The sequence below is a fragment of the Dendrobates tinctorius genome, unplaced genomic scaffold (genome assembly GCF_039654945.1).
Source record: "Dendrobates tinctorius isolate UK_male_01 unplaced genomic scaffold, ASM3965494v1 ptg000007l, whole genome shotgun sequence".
Lineage (NCBI taxonomy): Eukaryota > Metazoa > Chordata > Amphibia > Anura > Dendrobatidae > Dendrobates > Dendrobates tinctorius.
The window spans coordinates 689,482-715,143 of NW_027361675.1; the positions used below are offsets into that span (position 1 = coordinate 689,482).

The 25,662-nt window shown below is 42.9% G+C and overlaps 1 protein-coding gene across 1 annotated transcript in view; it reads left to right on the forward strand.

Annotated features, from left to right (window-relative positions):
• The window catches only part of PEF1 (penta-EF-hand domain containing 1), a 31,361-nt gene extending 12,696 nt beyond the window's left edge, over positions 1-18,665 (forward strand). Inside the window, exons 2-5 of the mRNA XM_073571783.1 lie at positions 6,644-6,944; positions 7,577-7,732; positions 16,488-16,631; positions 17,491-18,665. Coding sequence (XP_073427884.1) covers positions 6,644-6,944; positions 7,577-7,732; positions 16,488-16,631; positions 17,491-17,720 — 831 coding nt within the window. The 3' untranslated portion in view covers positions 17,721-18,665. The remainder of the gene's footprint in view (positions 1-6,643; positions 6,945-7,576; positions 7,733-16,487; positions 16,632-17,490) is intronic.
• Positions 18,666-25,662: the final 6,997 nt, after the last annotated feature.

Below are 25,662 nucleotides of genomic sequence, written 5' to 3' on the forward strand. Positions count from 1 at the left end.
GGGGCCCGCATCTCTTTATTGAACTCCTTCTTGAAACGATCTCTCACAGACCGCCACCGATTCACAATTCTGTTCCCTGAAACGAGAAAGGAGTGGTTAGTATACAACATCAGTGTTTCCCAAACTCCAGTCCTCATGGTCCCCAGGGGTCATGTTTTCAGGATTTCCATAGTAAATAGAAATCCTGAACACATGATCCGTGGGGACCACGAGGACTGGAGTTCGGGAAACACTGGTTTACATCAAGCAACCGGTACTGTATATACTTACGCTCTTTAATCTGGGCCCGAGCTTCGAGGTCCTCCCAGCGGCCCACAAGGAGCGAACAGATTTCCTCCCAGAGTCGTCGGGTAACGATCAGGTCAGCGTGGCGGCGGTCAGCCATATTCCAGAGCGGCTCCCTTTCTCTGACAAGATCGATGAGGCGGTCCACATCAATCCCTCCATCCTCACCGTCAGAGTCGGGAGCACGCTGTGAAGGCTGTTAAAGAAAAAGACAAAAATAACATAATTAGCCTCCACAAAAGAAATGAAATAAAAAGTGCAAAAAAACAAAGCAAAAATATTTATACTTACACGCTGGTGACCGCCGCGTTGCTGTCGCCGACGACCCTGGGAGGCACTGCGAGGACCTCTTGGCCAAGCACCAGATTGGGAAGACTAGAGAAGAAAACAAAAAATGTTATGTCTTTGGATGTAGGCATTTGTTTGCTGTGTGTGGTCTGCAGAACATTGTTTTCTATGTGTTGTGTGTAGTGTGATGTTGTGTTTCTGCGTTTGATGCAAAAAACTTACCAATTGTGAGCCCACTCCAGGTGTCTGTCCACCCCTTCCTTCTTCTTCTGGGAGCTCCTCTTCATCTTGTGATTCCTGTTTTGAAATAAAAGGCAATGAATAGACATATATTACAGAGAAGATGGATTTTGGAAATAAAAACTTACCGTCAAACGCTGACGATGCGAGGGAGGGCTCCCAGAAGATGATGTGCTGTCTTCCTGGTGGCCACACTCCATGCCTGTGGGTGGTGTTCCAGCTGCTGCCATTGCTGCTGCTGCTGCTGCATCTATTGGGCGGCTGTTGAATAAAGAGAAACAAAGGGCCAATGAATATCTTGATATTCAATAGCCCTAGTTTGGAGGAATGGGTTATTTGATAATTACCGTCTCTCATCTGCTGCTGGCCTCCCCTCCTCAGCATGTTCTATTTGCTGCTCCATTTGGGGTGGTGGTGGTGCGGATGGTGCTGCAGTGGTCTCCTGCCTTCTCCTGCTTCGCTTGGTTGCTTTCTTGGGTGGCATGTTGGGTGTGGCTGTGGGTCCCACTGTCTTGCTTTTATATATGTCTTGTGGGCAGAGCTACTGAGCATGCTCAGACCAAAAAAACGGATCCGGCTTTCGCCGGATCCGGCGCATTGCGGCGCTCATAGGCTTTCATTGTGTGAAAAAGCCGGACGCGCCGGATCCGGCGTGTCCGGCTTTTTCGCCGGAGACAAAAAACGTTACAGTCACCGTTTTTTCCAGACGCCGGATCGCGACACATTGCCGGATCCGGCGAAAACCGGATGAAACGCATGGCCATCCGGCGCAAATGCAAGTCAATGGGGGGAAACCGGATCCGGCATTGCATTTCGCCGGATCCGGTTTCTGTCAAAAGCGCCGGATCGCGCCTGACGGCGAAAACCTGATGTGTGAAAGAGGCCTTAAGCTCTTCCTGATTGACAGCCGGAGGGGCGGCAGCTGAATATTAGAATTGCACCGAGCTCGCTCTTTTCTCTGGTGTCTGACATAGTGCTGAGAGGACAGTTTCTTCTCTGGCTCCTTGACAATCCGCTTAGTTACGGATTCAATGAGCTTCAAAATCAGAAAGGAGCCACAGAAGTCAGGTGTCAGACAGCCGAGTGAGCGTTCGCATGGCACAATTCCACTGTGGAACCATATTTACACATTTTGGTTATTTTTCACTGCTGGACAAAAGTATCGATCCTACTTAAAAAGGGGTATTCCCATCTCCAAAATCCTTTCCCAATATGTAGTAGGTATAATAATGCGGTGTCTCAGTGGTTAGCACCGCAGCCTTTCAGCGCTGTGGTCCTGGGTTCTAATCCCACCAAGGACAACATCTGCAAGGAGTTTGTATGTTCTCCCCTTGTTTCCTCCCACATTCCAAAGACATACTGATAGGGAATTTAGATTGTGAGACCCATCGGGGACAGTGATGATAATGTGTGCAAACTGTAAAGCGCTGCGGAATATGTTAGCGCTATATAAAAATAAAGATTATTATTATAATGATATATGCAAATACCTCCAATTAATAAAGTAGCCTAGCTCTTCTGATTCGCTATGTCACTCACCCCATGTGCAGGGCATTGCAGTAACTTAGGTATTCATGGTTACGACCACTCATACAGTGACAGATACCTGTTAGTGGAATACCTAAGTTACTGCAATGCCCTGCACATGGGGTGAGTGACATAGCGAATCAGAAGAGCTGCACTACATTTTTAATTGGAAGAATGTGCTAATACTATTATTATTACACCCATTACATATTGGGATAGGATCTTGGAGATGGGAATACCCCTTCACTCCCAGAGCTTTTTTCGATTTTTTTTTTTTTTTTTTTATTTATTTTTTTTTATTTTTTATTTTTTTCACTCCCCTTCTTTCCAGAGCCATAACTTTTTTATTTTTCCGTCAATATGGCAATGTGAGGGCTTATTTTTTGCAGGATGAGTTGTACTTTTAAACGACACCATTGGTTTTACCATGTCGTGTACTCGAAAACAGGAAAAAAATTCCAAGTGCGGTGAAATTACAAAAAAAAGTGCAATCCCACACTTGTTTTTTGCTTGACTTTTTTGCTAGGTTCACTAGTTGCTAAATCTAACCTACCAATATGATTCTCCAGGTCATTACGAGTTCATAGACACCAAACATGTCTATGTTCTCTTTTATCTAAATGGTGAAAAAAAATTCCAAAGTTTGCTAAAAAGAAAAAATTGCGCAATTTTCTGAGACCCGTAGCGTCTCCATTGTTCGTGATCTGGGGTCGGGTGAGGGCTTATTTTTTTGCGTGCCGGGCTGACGGTTTTAATGATACCGCTTTTGATCGCCCGTTTTTGCATTTTAATGCAATGTCGCAGTGACCAAAAAAAACGGAATTCTGGCGTTTTGATTTTTTTTTTTCCCGCTACGCCATTTAGCGATCGGGTTAATGCTTTTTTTTTATTGATCGGGCGATTCTGAACGTGGCGATACCCAATATGTGTATGTGGGATTTTTTTTTTGTATTGTTTTATTTTGATTGGGGCGAAAGGGGGTGATTTGAACTTTTAGGTTTTTTTTATTTTATTTTTTTTATTTTTAAACATTTTTTTTTTTACTTTTAGCATGCTTCAATAGCCTCCACAGGAGGCTAGAAGCATGCACAACCCGATCGGCTATGCTACATATGGGCGATGAGCAGATCGCCCATATGTGGCAGATTTACTGCTGTGCTTTGCAGGGCTGTGGAGTCGGTAAGCCAAACCTGCGACTCCGACTCCTCAATTTCCCTTCCACTGACTCCACGACTCCGACTCCAACATATATTGCTTATATTTAAGTGAAAAATTTATTGTAGTGCAATGTGAACATCAGACATTTAATCATTTTTATGATCCAATAATCAAGATATTTAGAAAGAACAGAATATATATTTATTGGAATACAACTTTAGAACACAAAAAACTGTAATAAATTGTAAATATGTAATACACTATGTAATATCGATTTTATATATATATATATATATATATATATATATATATAACACTATGTAATAAATTATGTAAGTGGCATAAAACAGTTTTCAACAAAAACATACTAAATAACATTTGTGCAATCTATGAATTTGTTCTAAGAAATAGAATTGCCTCCATCAGATCCTCCTTCATAGATGACCTCAAATCTGACCTAATAATTTTAAGGCCAGAGAACAACCTCTCTACAGTAACTTGGGTTGGAGGCAAAGCCGTAACCACATGGGCAACATCTCTAACAATTTCCAAGTATAAAGGAATTGCCTCATGCACAGTCAGTTTTGAAGAATGGTTGAATTTTTCTATTTCTTTGAGAGCAAGTGAAACATTTTGCTGAAATATGGTCAATCTGCTTGCTATAGGAGACGGAGTGAAATCTTTTTCCTTGCGGCAACGCTTTGCCTGCTCCATATCATCCAAATACTTGTCAAAGTCAAACTCCTCATCTGATGAGGATGAAGATATGGTAGCAGTAGCACTGTCAGGACCCAAGTCCTCTTGCACCTGGCAGTCCTCCTGTAGGCCACTCATCCTAACTGCTACCTCAGTCAGAGCTTCTTTTCCTTTAGTAAGCTGTTGATCATTAAGCAGTATACGATGACTTTGGTCCACATAAACAGCTGCCAGAAAAATTTTATTCTCCAATAGCTGTGTCTCTCTCCGTTTCATTGAAGCAGAAATGCCATCTGCGATTAAATCTCCTCTTTGGGACAGGCAAAATAGCAGGTTCTTCCACTTCCTTATGAAAATGCCAGGAGTTAAATCCTCAGCTTGTAATTTTTTAGTCACAGTAAATAGGTGATTAAGCAATTCCTTCAATTCAGCCGCCTGTGTCCATTGACCTTCATTTAGGGTTACCTGAGGGTTCGCCATATCTATAAGAAACGGTTTTCGCCAGGATCAAACCTAGGAGGGGGCAGAACCTCATACTGTTCCACAGAACCTCATACTGCACACCTCTGCTGCTGCAGAACCTCATACTGCACACCCCTACACTTGAAAATAAAGCCTGCACCTTAAGATGTGGTGAATGCAGTCTATTTATTCCAACTATCAATTGATGTTGATGTGTTACTGAAGACGAGTAATGCCTGTCCTGGGCGTCCTTGTGGGCAGCTATGAGGTGTACCTGACTGGTGCTAAAAAAAAAAAAAAAGGCGTGTTAGTCTGTGTGCTACCCGGCTTTGATTCTTTTTGGTACAGATAAGATATGGATAGACAGATATGGATAAATGGATAGATAGAGCAGATTTCTAATCTGCTTTTGCTATTGAAAACATTATGAGCTCAAAAACCTTTCAGGTGATGCGGTTTTTTAAAAAGCTGATCTGCTTTTGCAGCTGAAAAACATATCCTCAAAAAACGCAGGAAAAACGCTGTGTGTGAATGTAGCCTTAGATCAGGAATAGAACAGCCATTTATAGGACATTTCATAACTTTCCCAAAATCCTATGAAAAAATATTAAGCACATTCTGCATTGAACTACTGTACCCAATTTATTATATATTTTAGGAGTCGGAGTCGGACCATTTTATACCGACTCCACCAAAATGAGCTCTGACTCCACGACTCCACAGCCCTGGTGCTTTGAGCGCCGACCACCGGGCGGCGCTCAAAGCAATCTGTCTGGAACAACCATAGAGGTCTAATAGAGACCTGTGGTTGTCCAGGCAACATGACGCAGACCCCCAATCACGTGACGGGGGTCGGCGATGAGCTAATTTCGGAAATGCTATGTAAATGCCCGCTGTCAGCTTTGACAGCGGGATTTAACTAGTTAATAAGCGTGGGTGGATGGCGATTCCGCTCGCGCCTATTGCGGGCACATGTCAGCTGTTCATAACAGCTGACATGTTGCGGCTTTGAGGTGGGCTCACCACCGGAGCCCACCTCAAAGCGGGGGACCTTACCGATGACGTACTATTCCGTCATCGGTAAGGAAGGGGTTACGGTCCATTTTAAAATGCATCACTATTGTGAACAAACGATCGTATTAACACTCATTGCACGATAATCTTATGGTATAAACGGGTGTTGATCACCTGGTTCCACAGGTGAAAGTGAAATGATTGTTTGTGTTGCACAAAAGATCCTCATTCTTGCCAGCACATTATCCTGTTTACACAGCATGATGCGTTGACAAGAACAGTGACATCGCATGCTCGCAGAATAGGGTTTTTCAGTGCATATCTCTAAATGGGCTCTTCAATGACCGCCGATCAGTAGATTGTTACTGATCGACAGTTGTTAAACTCAGCAAAATGGAGTGGTGTAAATGCACCTTTTCTCTTGCCCATTGCTTCCAACACATCAAGATTTCACTGTCACTTGCTATTTAATGTCAGTTGTTTTTATGTTATGGCTGTTTGGTGTCTAGCTGTTGAGTAATAATTTTTTATCACAAAATATAATTAGAATTGTATTCCAGATTATGGTAAGGTAATACTAACTGTAAACTTACTGGCTATAATATCCTACTATTGGAGCGTTGGTGATAATGCCATGTGTGCACGTCTCCGGCAGGAGGAGTTATTGTACTGATGTATGTGAGCCGTCGCAGCCTTTTGCCCGATTTCCCCTCCTAATTAAATGCAGCTATGGAGAAGTAGCAGAATAGCTTGTATAAACACATTTGGCTGAAGCTTTTTTGAGAAAGGATTGTAAATATGCTAGCTTGCAGAGATGAGATGAGCTTGTTTTCCGTGTATGTAACTGGTGAGAACTTGTGCAGAGTTGCCCTTCAAGTCTGTGCTTGTGTATAAAAGGAACATACTGTTATCCTGGCAGCCGCCTATTGTTGTCAAAACATAAATTGGTTTCATATTGTCTCGTTTGTTTCAGGGATACCATGGCTCTGTGGGCCATACCCCTGGTGCACCCCAAGGAAGCTATTATGCAAGCCAGCAATATGGAGGAGGCGGTCACCCTGGACAGCCTACATATGGAGGACCAGCACCTGGAGCACCATATGGACCTCCATCTTCTAATAGCGGTTATGGGCAGAATATACCGGGTGGTGCTGCCCCAGGGGGCCCAGGAGCAGGATCTTATGGTGGCCACGCTCCAGGTGGACCTTACGGGGGACCTGGATCCAATCCATATGGTGCTCCACAGCAAGGACAATATGGTCAAAGACCTTCCAGTGAGTTTAAAATATATTTTCACTTACCCTTTAATAACATAGTAGCACCCTATTTATTTTTGCACCATTTTAATACACTTGCGCTATTTTCTCTAATTCATTAGTTAGTCGGACAATGCTTCAAGACTCCCCAGTGTAAAAGTAGCAAACTGATCTTTACTGGCCCACTGCAGCTGCAGTGATGCCTCCAACGCTGCCTTGTCACGACTATAGTGCATGTGACCACTGCAGCCAATCACTGAACATATTGTTCTCATTCTGTCGAGCCCAGTGATTGGCTGCAGTTGTGGCATGCTATAGTTGTGGTGGCATCTCTGCAGCATGTCAAAAAAGACCAGAGCAATTTTCAGCTAATTTTTGTTAATGGTAATATAATATATACTTTGTGTAAAATCCTTATGATTTAGACAATCTCTGCTTGCTACCAATTGGTGGGAACCCTTATTACGTGATATAAGCCTTGAACCTGTGTGCCCATCACATGACCAGGACAATCCATTCAATGACTGCAAGCATAAATGTTGAAAACCCGAGGAATTATTACAGAAATGATATTGTAAAATATAGCTTTTAATGCTGCAAAATATAACCCTTATTTACTATAACTGGACTACCCCCTTTTATTCCCACAGGTAATTTGCCCCCAGGAGTAGACCCAGAAGCTTATAACTGGTTCCATACTGTTGATACAGATAGAAGTGGTTACATAACCTTAAAAGAGCTTAAACAAGCCCTTGTCAACTCCAACTGGTCAGCATTTAATGATGAAACTTGTATAATGATGCTAAGTAAGTAAAGCAATAACGTGAAATATTGATGAAAATGCTTATGTGTAGGCGTAAAGCTATTTACTGCTGTTTCTCACTAACCATAGAAGTACTGTATATACTTATCCTGCCTTCTATATACATCTCCTGACTTTAGTTGTCATGTGGCCAGCTTTGTGCATTAGTACCAGGTCTGTCAAAGAAGTAGAAGAGCACATCTTCAGATGGTGACTGTTGTGAGTAGCCCTGCACAAGCTTTAACCCCTTTCCTTCCTTGGATAAATCTATACATCCCTGTGACCCGTGCCTTATTGACCTGGGACATATGGATACGTCCAGGCGATCCTGCGCTTACACAGGCTGTGCGCGTGATCACCACCGGGTGTCTTCTGATTCTGATAGCTGTCACCCGGCAGTAAGTGCGAGGAACAGTCCCTCGTCGGCTCGTGGCACTTTAACCCCCTAAATGCTGCAAGGGGATGACAGCCCCTCTGCCCTTGGATCAGAAACGCTGTGACATTATGCAGTGTCCTGATCATTGCCATGGTGACCCGATGTCATCATGGTGACATCCGAGTCACCAGAGCTAGCAAACTTGCTAGATCATGCTCAGAGCACGATCAGCAACTTTATCTGTCAGTGTAGAGCTGACAGATTGCATCGCATAGGGATGCTGCTGCATCCCCATGTTATACAAGCGGCGATCAGCCTGCAAAAAATGATAGTCCCATAGTGGGACAAAGTAAATATATCAAAAGATATTGTATTCATAAATAAATATTTGTATGAAAAATATAAATAATACAAGTACACGTATTTGGTATCTTTGCAACCGGAATGACCCGACCTATGAAACTGTCTTTCTAGTTAACCCCTTTAGTGAACACCATAAAAAAATAAAAAAACAAGGCAAAAACAATGCTTTATCATCATGCCACCAACCAAAAAGTGGAATAAAACGCGATAAAAAAGATATAAATAAAGATGGTAACTCTGAAAATATCATCTTGTCACGCAAAAAAACAAGCCGCCATACATCATCATCAGCAGAAAAATAGAAAAGTTATAGCTCTCAGAAGAAAGCGATGCAAAAATAACTATTTTTTTTTCTTTAAAATATGTGTTGTGTAAAAGTGCCAAAACAAAAAAAAAGGCTATATAAATGAGGTATCGCTGTAATCGTACTAACCCAGAGAATAAAGCTGCCTTACCAATTTTACCACACGCAGAACGGCATAACACCCCCAAATAAAAAAAAAAAAATTCCAGAATTGTTGTTTTTTGTTCATTTTGCCTCCCAAAAATCGGAATAGAAAGCGATCAAAAAATGTCATGTGTCTGAAAATGGTACCAATAAAAATGTTAACTCGTCCCGCAAAAAACAAACTCTCATTTTACTCTGTGGGCCAGAATATGGAAAAATTATAGCTCTCAAAATGTGGTTATGCAAAAACAAAACAATTTTTTGCAATAAAAAGTGTCTTTTAGTGTGTGACAGCAGGCAAACAAAACCCAATATAAATCTGGTATTGCTATTATCTCACCGACCTGAAGAATAAAGTCACATAATCACTTATACCGCATGAGGAATGGCATAAAAAAATAAATAAAAACAACTCTTCACATGCTGTTGATTTTTAATTCTGCCTCCCAAAGATCGCAGTAAGACTCGGCACACATTTATCCTGCGCTGGACACTTACACCGGGGTTTCCATGTAAATCTCTGAAATACGTGATTCAGATGGAACCCCAGGCGGAAGGTTCCTTTTAATGAAGCAGATGGAGGCGCTTTAGATGCCATCTGGTCTATGATCTGGCAATGTCCGTATTTTTAGGTTTAAATAATAGTGCCGTTGGTCAGAGTTTTGTGCGCTTCTGAAAAAAAGGACCCACAAGGGATCCTTTCACTATAATGAGGCAGCAGAGTCACTCTTGACTCAGAGGTTCAGCGGTGTCCTTCTTTTCAGAGGTGCACAAAAATGTGGCAGACAGCATTTTTATGCAATCCTAAAAGGATGGACACCGCTGAATCACAGGTCTTATGGCGTCCACAGCGCCACCATCTGCCTCATTATAGGGAATCTTCCTTCAGAGGTTGTGTCTGAATTACGTATTTCAGAGATTTACACACAAACTCCAGTGCAAGCGCAGAGCGCAGGATAAATGTACGCTGAGCCTTACTGTGATTTTTAGGAGGCAGAATGAAAAAAATCAACAAAATGTGTAGAATTGTTTTTGTTTATCTTTTATGCCATTCACCATACGGTATAAGAGATTAGGTGACTTTATTCTTCGGGTCGGTGTGATTACAATGATACCAGATTTATAGCGGGTTTTTATGTTGTCACACACTAAAAAGACGCTTTTTAGTGCAAAAAAAAGTTTTTGCCTCACCATATTTTTAGAGCTACAACTTTTCCATATTTTGGCCCGCAGAGTCATGTGACGTCTTGTTTTTTTGTGGGATGAGTTGACTTTTTCATTGGTACCATTTTCGAGCACCTGATGTTTTTTGATCGCTTTCCATTGCAATTTTTGGGAGGCAAAATGAACAAAAACCAGGAATTTTTTTTTTTTTTGGGGGGGGGGTTATGTCATTCCGCATGTGGTAAAATTGATAAAGCAGTTTTATTCTTGGTCAGTACGATTACAGCGATACCTCATTTATATAGTTTTTTATGTTTTGGTGCTTTTATGCAATAAAACCTATTTTATAGAAAAAATGATTATTTTTGCATTGCTTTATTCTGAGACCTATAACTGTTTTATTTTTGCGCTAATGACGCTGTATGGCGGCTTGTTTTCTGTGGGACAAGATTACGTTTTCAGCGGTACCATGTGTGATCCCAAATGTGTATATGGGGATGGACAAAATAATGCAACCACCTAACGTTTTGGCATCATAATCTTCGAACATGTTATAAACATGGAAACCGTGACATATGGTAATGTTTTGTAGTTGATTATTTGTGTTATGTGATATGTGTATGTAAATTAACTGTTTGTTTTGCAGAATTGTAAGGCTATGTGCACACGTTGCGGATTGCACTGCGGATTTTTCCGCACGGATTTTGTGAAATCCGCAGGTAAATCCGCAGGACAAAAGTCCTGCGGTTTCACACCTCATAATGATAAGGTGTGAAACCGCTGCGGAATCCGCACAAACAATTGACATGCTGCGGATTGTAATCCTCGGAAAAATCCGCAGCATCTGCACAGCGGTTTTTGTTTTTTATAGGCTAACATGGTACTGTACACCGCTGCGGAAACCACTGCGGGTCCGCAGGGCCAAATCCGCTGTGGATCCGCAGCAGAATCCGCAACGTGTGCACATAGCCTTAGAACATTGATGAGAACCTGATACCAATGGCAGACCTCTCAGATTTTCAAAGAGGCCAAATTGTTGGTGCTCGTATGGCAGGCGCTAGTGTAACATAAAGTGCCCGAATGCTTGGCGTGTCAAGAGGTACTGTCTCCAAAGTAATGACTGCGTTTGAAAGAGAAGGAAAAAACGTCCGCAGCAAAGCACAGGTCCGGCCGAAAGTCGAAGTTGACTGAGAGAGACCGTCGGACTCTAAAGCGAATTGTGAGAGAGGATCGCAGGACCACGGCTCCGAAAATCACTGCTGAGCTCAATGAATACCTACAGAACCCAGTTTCCACGAAAACTGTTCATCGGGAGCTGCACAAATCTGGATTCCATGGAAGAGCTGCAATTCGAAAACCGCTGCTCTCAATGACATGTTTCCAAGTGTTTAGAGTGGTGTAGAAACCTCCAGAGTTGGTCCCTCGAGCAGTGGAAACGTGATATTCTCAGACGAACCATCGTTTACTCTATTTCCGACCTCCGGCCGAGTGTACGTTTGGAGACAGCCGAAAGAAGCATTCCATCCAGACTGCCTTCTCCCAACCGTAAAACATGGCAGAGGTTCTGTGATGATCTGGGGTGCTATTTCATGGAGATCTGCTGGGCCAATGATATCCCTTCATGGAAGAATTAACAGCCGCGATTATTTAGGCATTTTGGGCGACCAAGTGCATCCTATGGTTCAAGCACTGTTCCCGGAGGGGAACGCCATCTTTCAGGATGATAATGCACCAATTCATACAGCTAGAATCGTTAAAGCATGGCACGAGGAACATTCTAATGAAGTAGAGCATCTCATCTAGCCTCCACAATCCACAGACATTAACATTATTGAGCATTTATGGCCGATTTTAAAGATTCAAGTTAGACGTCGATTTCCGCCGCGATCATCGCTCAAAGAACTGGAGGGTGTTTTAACTGAAGAATGGGCTACAATTCCTTTGGAAACAATTCACACCTTGTATGAATCCATACGTCGGAGAATTGAGGCTGTAATCACCGCAAAAGGTGGAGCTACACCATATTAAACTAACTTTTGTTGATGTTTACAGGTGTTTCCATTGTTTTGTCCAACCCCTGGTATATCTCTGTTTTAAGTGATTAATGTTGTTGATACGTTCAATATATACATGATGCTTCACATAACCCCAAAAGTAAAAGTCTAAGGGCCTCAGTTCCGGGGATCAGGTATACTTGTATACTTTCCTGTGACTGGTCAAAAGTGCACCATGACTTTACGGACACACTATATATAATGTGTATAGCACTTGTATAGCATGGAGATGCAGCAGAATCCCTATGCGATACAAACTATCAGCTCTGCACTGACAGATTAAGTTGTTGATCATGCTCTAAGCATGATCTAGCAACTTTACTAGCTCTGGTAACCAGGGCTGTGGAGTCGGTGCTCATTTTGGTGGATTCGGAGTCGGTATAAAATGGACCGACTCTGACTCCTAAAATATATAATAAATTGGGTACAGTAGTTCAATGCAGAATGTGCTGAATATTTTTTCATAGGAATTTTGGAAAATTATGAAATGTCCTATAAATGGCTGTTCTATTCCTGATCTCAGGCTACATTCACACACAGCGTTTTTGCTGCGTTTTTTGAGGATACGTTTTTGAGCTGCAAAAGCAGATCAGCTTTTTAAAAAATCAAATCACCTGAAAGGTTTTTGAGTTCATAGATAATGTTTTCAATAGCAAAAGCAGATTAGAAAAACGCCACAGAAACTGACATGCTCATTCAGCCCAAAAACGGATCCTCACAAAACAATGTGTCTGAATGTCATATCTTGAAACCCATTGACTTTGCTGGGATGCCCAGAGTCACTGCATTTTACTGCAAAAAACGGATTTGCAAAAATGCTGTGTGTGAATCATGGCCGTAGCCAGTGAGGGGCAGGGGGGGGCAGCTGCCCCCCCTAGAAGTAGGGTCACGCACCTATCAAAACTCACTTGTATGCTGCAGTGCTCCCGTCCTGCACCGGCTCCAGACTGCAGGGGGCAATCTCACCTCCTCTGTCCTGTCTTCTGCCGTTTTCACCAGAGAGAGGAGGGGGAGGGGGTGCCTGCCCTGCACAGGATCCGATTCCTGGGCCCCGAGCTGGAGAAAGTTTGCACACGTTGCAGCTGGCAATAAGAGATAGTCTGCAAGAGGGACATGCTGGAAATCTGATTGGAAAAGTGAGGAAATTGGTTATTGCCGCCAGAACCCCCTAAAATTGATTCCATCTTGAAGAAACGTGCTGGGAAAGGGGCAATTGTCGATCAAGCAACTCGGTGGGGCAGCACTTATTTGATGATTGAGCGATTGCTTGAACTAAAATCGTTTCTTATAGATATGGCGAACCCTCAGGTAACCCTAAATGAAGGTCAATGGACACAGGTGGCTGAATTGAAGGAATTGCGAATTGCTTAATCACCCATTTACCGTGACTAAAAAATTACAAGCTGAGGATTTAAATCCTGGCATTTTCGTAAGGGAGTGGAAGAACTTGCTATTTTGCCTGTCCCAAAGAGGAGGTTTAATCGCAGATGGCATTTCTGCTTCAATGAAACGGAGAGAGACACAGCTATTGGAAAATAAAATTTTTCTGGCAGCTGTTTATGTGGACCCAAGTCATCGTATACTGCTTGATGATCAACTGCTTACTAAAGGAAAAGAAGCTCTGACTGCGGTAACAGGATGAGTGGCCTACAGGAGGACTGCCAGGCGCAAGAGAACTTGGGTCCTGACAGTGCTACTGCTGCCATATCTTCATCCTCATCAGATGAGGAGTTTGACTTTGACAAGTATTTGGATGACATGGAGCAGGCAAAGTGTTGCCGCAAGGAAAAAGATTTCACTCCGTCTCCCATAGCAAGCAGATTGACCATATTTCAGCAAAATGTTTCACTTGCTCTCAAAGAAATAGAAAAATTCAACTGTTCATCAAAACTGACTGTGCATGAGGCAATTCCTTTATACCCGGAAATTGTTAGAGATGTTGCCCATGTGGTTACGGCTTTGCCTCCAACCCAAGTTAGTGTACAGAGGTTGTTCTCTAGCCTTAAAATTATTAGGTCAGATTTCAGGTCATCTATGAAAATCTGATGGAGGCAATTCTATTTCTTAGAACAAATTCATAGACTGCACAAATGTTATTTAGTATGTTTTTGTTGAAAACTGTTTTTTGCCACTTACATAGTTTATTACATAGTGTTTTTTATATATATGTATATGTGTGTGTATATATATATATCACTATGTGTGTAATCGATATTACATAGTGTATTACATATTTACAATTTATTACAGTTTTTTGTGTTCTAAAGTTGTATTCCAATAAATATATATTATGTTCTATCTAAATATCTTGATTATTGTATCATAAAAATGATTAAATGTCTGATGTTTACATTGTACTACAATACATTTTTCACTTAAATATAAGCAATATATGTGGGAGTCGTGGAGTCGGAGTCGGTGTAAGGGAAATTGAGGAGTCTGAGTCGCAGGTTTGTCTTACCGACTCCACAGCCCTGCTGGTAACCCGGTTGACGATATAACGACATTGGGTCACCATGGCAACGATCGGGACGTTACAGGGTCTCTTATCCAAGGACAGAGGGGCTGTACTCCCTCTGCCGGCTCCCGAATTCTGCAAACGAGTTCCATCACAGCATTTAGAGGGTTGAAGTGCCGGGAGCGGTGCAGGACTGCTCCTGGCAGTGTCAGAATTAGCTGACACCCGGCGGCGATCACGCGCGCGTGCACTGCCTTTGTGCGCGCATGATCACTTAGACGTAATAATCCGGCCCGCGTCAATAAGTACCAGGGCGCAGGGACGTATTATTACTGGCAATGTCGGAAACTGGTTAAAGCATTGTAACAGCTATTGGAATTTAAGACGTTATAATTTATTTACTGTTAAAATTCTGTTCTATTCCTGGACTGTCACATGTTGTCATGTGACCTCCAGTTCCTTACTACTTGCCCCTTCTATTTAAAGTATAGAGTAGAGAGTTTTCTTGTCTGTGGTTTATACTGTTAAGCCAGTAGCATGCAGTGAACGCTGAAGAATGATGTTGTGGGGGCATAGCCTGTGATGTTCGCTAAGTTGTGAGTGACTAGAGATGTGCACAATTAGAGAGCGCGGGCATGGCACATTGCAGGCTCCACACAGAACATGTAATCTTTTCAGTTTATAACGTTAGCCAGAGGGAAAGGTGCCGGGCGTTCTTATGTCTCATTGCCCTCCTACAGTTTTTTAAGCCTCTGTGGAGTCTTGTCAGCACCTATATCATAACTGACTACAGGAAAGTGTGAAGACATTATACACTAGGTGAAATGGGAGGAATGTTCAGAAGAAGAAACCTTGCAGCGCTTTATCCATCAAGAGACTGTATGGATGTCTCAGGATGGTGCTTTGCAGGAAGAGTGAGCAAGCACTGAAGGTGCGAGTGTGTGAGCTCTTGAACAGACACAGCACTACCTCTTGGGAAATGTAGTCTGTAGGCACAGGAGAGCCTGCAGGGAAGTTCAGGATGCAAACAATAACCCACAGGGATCGGGGATCAAGAGGAGCTAAAAAAGAAAAATTAACAAGGCTCTTTGTGGACTCCTTACAAGGACAGCCAGGTTGTGTTTTTTTTTTGTTTTTTGCTTTGTGCCCATAAAACCAGAATCAATGGTAGTAGAAACAGATGTCCTTACTCAAGCTGATCTTCTGGTGACTGCATTAACCTAAGGCCTCTTTCACACTTCAGTTTTTTGCATCAGTTGAAATCCGCCAAAAAGGCAGACAAGCGGATCCGTTCTCAACTGATGTGAATGGATGGCACTGGATCCGTTTTCAGACGGATCCTGAAAAATGAGGAAATTTAAAGGAAACGGAGAGAGAGAGAGATATTTCGGGTTAAATCAGTGTCTGGAGGATCCGCTAGAGAAAAAAACGTTGCAAGCTCCGTTTTAAAATGTTTGAGGATGGTGACGGACAGCAACTTTTGGCGGATCCTCAAAAAAAACGGATGCAACGGACTACAATCCGCCATTAATGGAAGTCAATGGGGAAAAAAAAACGGATCCTCCAAAGAAAATTGAGGATCCGTTTTTTTTCAAAACCTGGCGGATTGTGACTGATTGTAAAAAACTGAAGTGTGAAAGAGGCCTAAGCACACTCATTGCAGAAATTACATCCTGCAGCTCTGTCTACACAGACATCACTGGAAGTAAGTGTGTGCCTCCAGTATGGCCGCTCCCAGGGAACCTTTTTAAAAAAAAAAAAAAAAAAAAGCAGTCTGTCCAAAATATAAACATTATGAAGTCGACACCAACTTTTTCTTGTAGTTCCTGTAATACCGATATCCTGCGATTTTGCCTTCACTTATTTCATTATACTCATTGTACTTTTTCTTTCCAGACATGTTTGATAGGAGTCACTCAGGTCGGATTGATCTGTTTGGGTTTTCGGCTCTGTGGACGTATCTTCAGCAGTGGAAGAACATGTTCCAGCAATTTGATCGTGATAGATCTGGCTGCATCAACCAGGGCGAGCTGCACCAAGGTAAACCGCACATTGCACTAGTATTTCCCTACATACTGATTCGGCAAGCCTCCAGAGATGACATTTTCATACTGCTAGTAATGACATTGAGATAACGGGACCTGCTGAGCATACACATCTGCATAAGTAAGGATGTGGCTCATTGTCTGTGCCGAACCTTCACTGGGCACTGCCATGGTTACCCTGGGCCGGGGACAGGAAAAGTGAGTCAGACGGGCTCGACTCGAGTAGCAAGCATAATGGAAGTGAATGAGAAACTCACTTTTTTCCGGGGGACCCTAGCTTGTGAACTGGTTAGGCCCATAGAGAGACGGACCCTTTGTGAAGAACTCTGGAGAAGTGTTCACTGTACTGTACAATTCTCTCCTCCCAGCAGGGGAATATGCAGCTTCAGTGCGGTGCCCGATTTAAATGAGCTTCTTATGGGGAACTGAGCCCCACGCAATACTAAGCACTAGTCAGTCGAGGACCCGATGCTTGTTGCAGTATCGAGCAGTGCTGAGCATGCCCGCTCATCACTACTGTTTACTGGATAACTTATCTAGTGATGAGTGAGCATGCTCAGAATAGGTGTTATCCAAGCATGCTCGTGTCTTATCCCAGTGTTTTGGCATGCTCAAAAAATATGTTCGAGTCCCCGCGCTGCATGTCTCATGGCTGTTCGACAGCCGTAACACGTGCAGGGTTTCGATCACGTTCGCTCATCACTAATCTTATACGATGAAGTGATTTATCACATGCCCATTAGAATGGGATATGACGTAAGAAAACTAATCCTCATTCTATGAGGAGCTCAGTGTATTTTCTTTCTTACTGTTCCCATTGCAGCGTCTCATCTTGCTTTCTTTTGTTTCCACAGCACTCTCTCAGATGGGATATAATCTCAGTCCACAATTTGTCCTCCAGCTTATGTCCAAATATTCCATAAGATCTGCAACCCCAGGCTTACAGCTGGACCGCTTTATCCAGATTTGCACCCAGCTGCAGAGCATGACCGAAGCATATCGTGAAAAGGATACGCAGAGGGCAGGCAGTGTGCGGCTCAGCTATGATGATTTTCTTACCATGGCTGTAGGACGTCTCTTGTAAAGCCATTGTCCGTTTTTACACCTTTTGTTCCTATACACTAAAGCTGTGCAATACCTATATGCAGATCGTGGTACCTTTGTTTTGGGGGAAGGGGTTAATGCCAGAATATTTTTTTTTTTTACATTTTGTCTTTGCCTGTATTAATGCACCATTTCATGTATATAGAATTGTATAACTAAGACTTTTAAGGGGGGTAATGCTTGTGTGCTACCTGACTCTTTTGAAGCCTTTTCAATTTTTGCCCACTAGAGTTTAATAATTCAGCCTGACCAAGCCAAGCGTGCAACATCCTTACTTTTTGCATTTTTTTTTCCTTTTTATTGACGTTGGTATTCATTTTTGATGCTGATTAACTCATTTAATCCTTGATTTATCTAAATCTTATATTTAAAATATATAGCGATAGTTGGCCCAATGATGTGCTGTTTACTGACATGCCATGTATGCTGTAGTATGTCAGGTAACATGGCTAATAGAAGGTGAATGGCCAATCCATAGTAATATGGCAGCGTACTTCAAGCGGTTTACATTCCAAGCATCACTATTAATGTCACACGTTCTACAAGTTAGAAGTCTACCAGGTCAATACACTTTCTAAGCTGCTCAGGGCAATTGAAATATTCTTTGCAGTTCGTAGAGAAGTCTTACAGAATGGCAATGTAGAAAATGCAATTATTATAACATTTTCTATATACTGTTACTCCTATCATCCATTTATTCCACTTTTCTGCACTGTTTTTACATAATATGCTTGGTACATTGGAGGCTGAGCTTTTATGCTATGGAGACTTGGATCACGGTTTTTTTTAATTTTTTTTTGTTTTCCTTTTAAATACTTAAACATTTGCCATATTTTGTATCTGCCAAAGCTTTGTAAAATCCCTGACGTTATCAGGCCAATAATGAAGTGCTAAAATAAACATATATGTATATATGGGTTAAAAAGAGTTGTTTTGTCATTTAAATGCAATGTAAATTGCGGCAGAAGCACAGACTTCCAAATTGGACAAAGTACAGTTTCACACATTATTAAAAAAAATTACATATCATAAGCATCAGTATTACAGATCTGTAATGCTAGGCAGCATACAAAGAGACGTTGTGTATACGCTAAGAATTGAAATACCTAAAAATATGGCACACAAGCAAAGGATATAGAGAATAGAATGTTTGTTTATTAACACAATAGTTCTCAACAATTTAACAAAGGAAAGACCACCAGGTGGCGAAAGAGTACAAGACAAAACAATGGGATGTTCATATACATATAAAGCTGCTAGAATGGCCCAGCCAATCCCCTGACCTGAATCCAATAATAATAATAAATTTTATTTTTATAGCTCCGACATATTCCGCAGCACTTTACATTTCAGAGGGGATTTGTACAGACAATAGACATTACAGCATAACAATAATCACATACAGTAGATTATAACAAATACCAAGAGGAAAGAGGGCCCTGCTCGCAAGCTTACAGTCTGAGGAAAGAGGTAGACATGAAAGGTGGGTGGTAACAGTTGCCCTGATTGTATGGACCAGCCATAATGTTAAGTGTGTAACAGTACAAACACAGAGGGCTAATGGATGCATAAAGCATGTGGGAACATGATGCGGGAAATCTGGTTATGGTAAAACTTTTGGCTGTGCCACACAGGGATAGATTAGGTTAATGTGTTGAGGCGATAGGCCAGTCTGAATAAATGCGTTTTCAGGGCACGCTTAAAATTGTGGGGTTTGGGGACTAATCTTATTGACCTGGGAAGTGCATTCCAAAGAATTGGCGCGGCACGTGTAAAGTCTTGGAGACGGGAGTGGGAGGTTCTGACTATTGAAGATGCTAACCTCAGGTCATCAGCAGAACGGAGGGCGCGGGTAGGGTGGTATACTGAAACAAGGGAGGAGATGTAAGGTGGTGCTGAGCTATGGAGGGCTTTGTGGGTGAGGGTAATAAGTTTATACTGAATTCTGGAGTGGATGGGTAGCCAGTGTAATGACTGGCACAAGGTAGAGGCATCTGTGTAACGATTGGTGAGGAATATGATCCTGGCTGCAGCATTCAAGACAGATTGGAGAGGGGAGAGTTTGGTAAGAGGGAGACCGATTAGAAGAGAGTTACAATAGTGGAGACGAGAATGAATAAGAGAAACAGTAAGAGTTTTTGCAGAGTCAAAAGTAAGAAAAGGTCGAATTCTAGAAATGTTTTTGAGGTGCAGATGACAAGAGCGAGCCAGTGATCGAATGTGGGGGCAAAGGAAAGCTCGGAATCAAGTATGACCCCAAGACAGCGGGCCTGTTGCTGGGGAGTAATAGTGGAACCACACACAGAAATGGCAATGTCGGGTATAGGTACATTAGTAGAGGGAGGAAACACCAGGAGTTCAGTCTTTGACAGGTTCAGTTTCAGATATAGTGAGGACATATTAGACACAGCGTTTAGACAATCGCCGGTGTTTTCTAAAAAGGCTGGCGTGATGTCAGGAGAAGAAGCGTATAATTGGGTGTCATCAGCATAGAGATGGTACTGGAAACCAAATCTACTGATTGACCAATAGGAGCAGTGTACAAGGAGAAGAGGAGGGGGCCTAGAACCGAACCTTGAGGGACCCCAACAGTAAGGGGAAGGTGAGAGGAGGAGGAACCGGCGAAAGATACAGTAAAGGAGCGGTCGAAGAGATAGGAGGAGAACCATGTGTGAACGGTGTCCTTGAGGCCAATGGAACGGAGCATAGTGAGGAGGAGCTGATGATCCACAGTGTCGAATGCTGCAGAGAGATCCAAGAGAATTAGCATGGAGTAATGACCATTTGATTTAGCTGTTAGCAGATCATTAGAGACTTTAGTGAGGGCAGTTTCAGTGGAGTGTAAAGAGCGGAAACCGGATTGGGGAGGGTCGAGAACAGAGTTTTCTGAGAGATAGCGGATAAGACGGGAGTGGACCAGGCATTCCAGGAGTTTAGAGATGAAGGGAAGATTAGAGACAGGTCTATAGTTAGCGGCACAGTTTTGGTCGAGGGATGGTTTTTTAAGTAGTGGATGTATGATGGAATGCTTAAATGAGGAGAGAAAAATACCAGAAGAGAGAGAGGTTAAATATTTAAGTTAGGTGAGGGGTCACAGCAGGGGAAAGGGACTGGAGGAGATGTGACGGAAATGGATCACTGGTGCAAGTGGTTGGGCGAGAAGATGCAAGGAGCCTGCTTACTACTACTTCTGTGACTGGTTCAAAATCAGAGAGTGAGCTAGATGCAGTGGGGGAGGGAGGACAGTGCATGGTATGAGGTGATTGGGAGATAATTTCCTGTCGAATCTGGTCAATTTTTTCTTTGAAGTAATTGGCCAGATCGTCAGCTCGGAGCTCCGTGGTTGGGGCCTGTACTCTTGGGTTGAGTAGAGAATGAAAAGTGTCAAAGAGACGTTTCGGGTTATTGGACAGTGAGGTGATGAGGGTGTTGAAATAGGCTTGTTTGGAGAGGTGAAGGGCAGTGTTGTATGTTCTAAGCATAAACTTAAAATGGATGAAAACTTCGTGTAGATTGGATTTTCTCCACAGACGTTCGGCGCACCTGGAGCACCGCTGCAGGAAACGTGTTTGCACCGTGTGCCAGGGTTGTCGCCGTCTGCGTTGTGGTGTTCTATTTATAGGGGGTGCAAATTCATCCAGGGCACTTTGAAGTGTTTCATTGTAATGCTTCAATGCAGAATCAGGACAGCAGAGGGAGGAGAAAGGGGCCAATGAAGACTGCAAGTTCTTCATAAAGTTTCTCGGTGTTAATGGCCTGTATAAGTCTGGACAGTGGGGGTGACCTGAGCAGCCTGGCAGTTCTTGATAGAGAATGAAAGAAGATTGTGGTCAGAGAGCGGGAGAGGGGAGTTTGCAAAATCATCCACAGCACAAAGCCGAGAGAAGACCAAGTCGAGGGAGTTTCCGTCTTCATGCGTTGGAGAATTAGTAAGCTGCGAAAGGCCAAATGAGGAGGTTAGAGATAAAAGGTGAGTAGCAGATGGTGAGAGGGGAAGAGCAATGGGGATGTTGAAATCTCCCATGATGAGGGTAGGGATGTCACAGGAGAGAAAATGTGGAAGCCAAGTGGCAAAATGATCCAGGAACTGATGGGAGGGGCCGGGAGGACGATACACCACCGCCACTCGCATGGAGAAGGGGGTGTAGAGTCTGACGGCATGGACCTCAAAAGAAGGGAAGACTAGTGAGGGTAGTTGAGGGATAACCTGAGATGTACATTTTGGTGATAGGAGCAGACCAACGCCTCCACTTGCTCTATTGTCTGGTCTTGGGGTATGAGAGAAGTGTAGCCCCCCATATGAAAGAGCAGCAGCAGCGGTAGTGTCTGACTGCTGGATCCAGGTTTCAGTAAGAGCCAGGAGGTTAAGAGAATTAGAAAGGAAGAAGTCATGGATGAAGGAGAGTTTGTTACACACTGAGCGAGAATTCCAAAGTGCACAATTAAGAGAGACAGATGGCATGCAGGGAATATTAATAAGATTAGAGGGGTTTCTGAGCGTAGCAGTCGGGGGGTTTGACTTTCTATAACATGGGGGGACCAGGGTTGGGAGCAATGTCTCCTGCGACTAGGAGGAGGATAGAAAGAGTGAGCAGATGGTTAAGTGATTTGTGAGAGCGTCTCTTATGTTGAATGGTGGGACTGACTGGATCTGTGCAATTTAACAATGTGAAAAGACCGTGAGTGCTATACATAGGAGAGGAAAGGAGCGAGGGGCCGATATGGATGGAGTGTAGAGTTAATGCCAGGGTGGTGGATGTGTGTGAATGCAGCGGCCAGGATATAAAATACACAAATGCATATGGTATATATTTGTTGTACTCCAAATGTACAGGGAGTAGATGTATATAAATGTCTTACCTGTCTCCTGCCCTGTCTAACTGCCATGTTATAGCTGCCAGTCGTACTTTGATACATGTACTTTGATTACATGTGCATAAATGCCCCCTGCATAAATGCTCCCCCTAGCTATGTCTGATTATATAGGAGGTTAAGGCTAAGATATTTTTTTTTTTTTTGCTCTCTCCTCGTTAATCAATCACACTAAATTGAGACACTAGGACCCAATAAAATGTTGAGGTCAAATAAACACATGTCCAGCACTACATGGATCATAAAGCACTTTGAAAAGTTTCTTGACCTCACAACATAAGGGGACAAGCAGAGTAAGTTGAAAAAACTATATACCAGATATAAGCTTGCATAGTTGAAAACACATAGATAGCATTCAGGATTAACTGCTTGCTGACATTGAATGGAGACACACAGGAGTGGATTCAGAGCAGAGATTGGAAAAGCCTGTTACCTGTATGAAGAGAATAGAGATGCGTGTCACAGAAATGTATGGCAGGAACTAAAGCTCAGAGTTCATAGAAAGCGCCCACGAAAGCGTCAGGATTTGAAGAGTGTTTGGGCCAAAATCACACCTGAGCAATGCATGTGACTAGTTTCACCAATAAAGGCTTTTGCATTAAATACATTTCAGAAAGGGTGTTGAATACTTTTTCCCTGTGTCATTTCTCATTACTACACATACCATATATACTCGCGTATAAGCCAAGATTTTCAGCCCATTTTTTGGGGCTGAAAGTCCCCCTCTCGGCTTATACGCAAGTCATATAGCCAGGGGCTAGGTGGGGGAGCGGGGGTGTCACGTCATACTGACCCCGCCCGGCACGTCTCTGCAGCCCCCCTGCTTGTCCCACGGTCTCCTTTCCTTCCAACAGCGGTCACATGGTACCGCTCATTAAAGTCATGAATATGCACATATTTATTACTTTAATGAGTGGTACCACGTGACCTGTGAAGGAAGGAAGGGAGACTGTGGGAGAATGGGACTGCAGAGACACGCCAGGGGAAGGTAAGTATAGCGATATTCACCTGTCCCGATTCCAATGCTGCTCGCCGCTATCTGCCCGCCAGGTCCCTCTGTCAGTGACGTTCAGACAGCAGAGGGCGTGATGACGTAGTCAGTGCCCGCCCTCTGCCTGAACAGTCACTGACAGATGGACATGGCGGCCAGCAGCGTTGGAACCGGGACAGGTGAATATCTCAGGTGCAGAGTCCTGAGCCAGCGGCGACAACTGTCCCCCATAGCGCGCCGATGTCTCACCTACTCAGCATACCGGCACCTGGCCCCTAGCAACAAGAGGTGCGTATGTCTTTTTTTTTTTTTTTTTTTAAGACCTGCAGTAGCGGCAGCAGCAATATTTTGGGGCGTAATCTATGGGGCATCTTATGGGGGCATACTCAATGGAGCATCTTATGGAGGCAGCATATGGGGGTATTTTCAATGGAGCATCTTTTGGGGGCAGCATATGGGGGCATATTCAATGGAGCATCTTACGGGGGCAGCATATGGGGGCATATTCTATAGAACATCTTATGGGGGCAGCATATGGGGACATATTCAATGGAGCATCTTATGGGGGCAGCATATTGGGCATAATCTATGGAGCATCTTATGGGGCCTATTCTATGGTACATTTTATGGGGCCATAACCTTTATGGAGTAGCAGCATATGGGGCATATTAACCTATGGAGCATCTTATGGGGCTATTAACCTTTGTGCAGCATTATATGGGGCATATTTTCTATGGAGCATCTTATGGGGTCATCATGAACTGTATGGAGCATTATATGGGGCTCCTGATTCAATATGGATATTCAAAAACATTTAACCTACTGATGTCTCAATTAATTTTACTTTTATTGGTATCTAGTTTTATTTTTGAAATTTACCTGTAGCTGCTGCATTTTCCACCCTAGGCTTATACGTGAGTCAATAAGTTTTCTCAGTTTTTTTGTGGCATAATTAAGGGGGTCGGCTTATACACGAGTATATATAGTAATTTATGGCCAGCTATGGTTTGATTTTTTTAGCCTGTGTGGATTGGATGGGTTGCTATCGACACCTGGTGAGAATTTCATCTCAACAGCACCTTCAGAAATATATCCCAAACAGAAATCATCACGGAAGGTGCCGTGAGGATCCAAGAAGTGACAAACAATGATATTAATAAAAATGTAAATTTTTATTGATTACAGATTAAAAATAACATAAATTGTATTAAAAAGACAGGACTAATGGTCTCCAACAAGGGGGGTAAGGAAAAAAACAGCAAAAAGGTATATGGTATCTCCACAGTAAGCAAACAGCTATTTCAAGTATATTCAAAATTCAGAAAGAATCCCTCCAAAGCCAGAAAAAAGCAAAGTATTTGAGGCCTATGTTCCAACAGCAGTTACAAAGAACTTGCCAAAATTGGGTGCTATGAGCACTACAAAAAGAAAAGAAAAAATGGCCTAGTATGAAGGATGGCTAGGGAGGGAAATAATAAGCAGGAGTTATATCTAGAAAAGGGGCACAGCATGAATTAATGACATGGATGAAAATAGTGCAATAATAGTGATAAGATTTTACCTGTCGCTGACCACTGTAAAATGAGGCCGATGAAATGGCTGAAAGCTGGTGAACCTAGTTCCCCCACCGCCGCCCGACAGCACTGCCCCGCATAAGTTGCCTCCCCCCGGGGCGTTCTGGGACGCGTTGTTCTGTAGTCATCCGACAGATATGCTGTACCTGCTGGAATTTTAATATGCAATGGCACAATAAAATGGATTTTTAATTTTCCATTCCTGGCGCTGGAACTTCTTTTTTTTTTCCTATTATTGATTGACTGCCTAGTCAAATCCGTGCGCAGGATCTGGATCCTAACAGCAAGGCAGTGCGGTGAGCTGGATTAATTTCTCTTTTTTTACACCAGACAATTTGTTTAATTTCTTGTGTCCAAAGTTTTAAGCGTTCCCTAAAACCAAATATCTTTGGGTAGACCTATCACATTAACTCACTAATTTAACTGTTCTGCATTCTTACACTTCCCTCAGAATCTGGATCTTGCTATCACCAGATCCCACACAT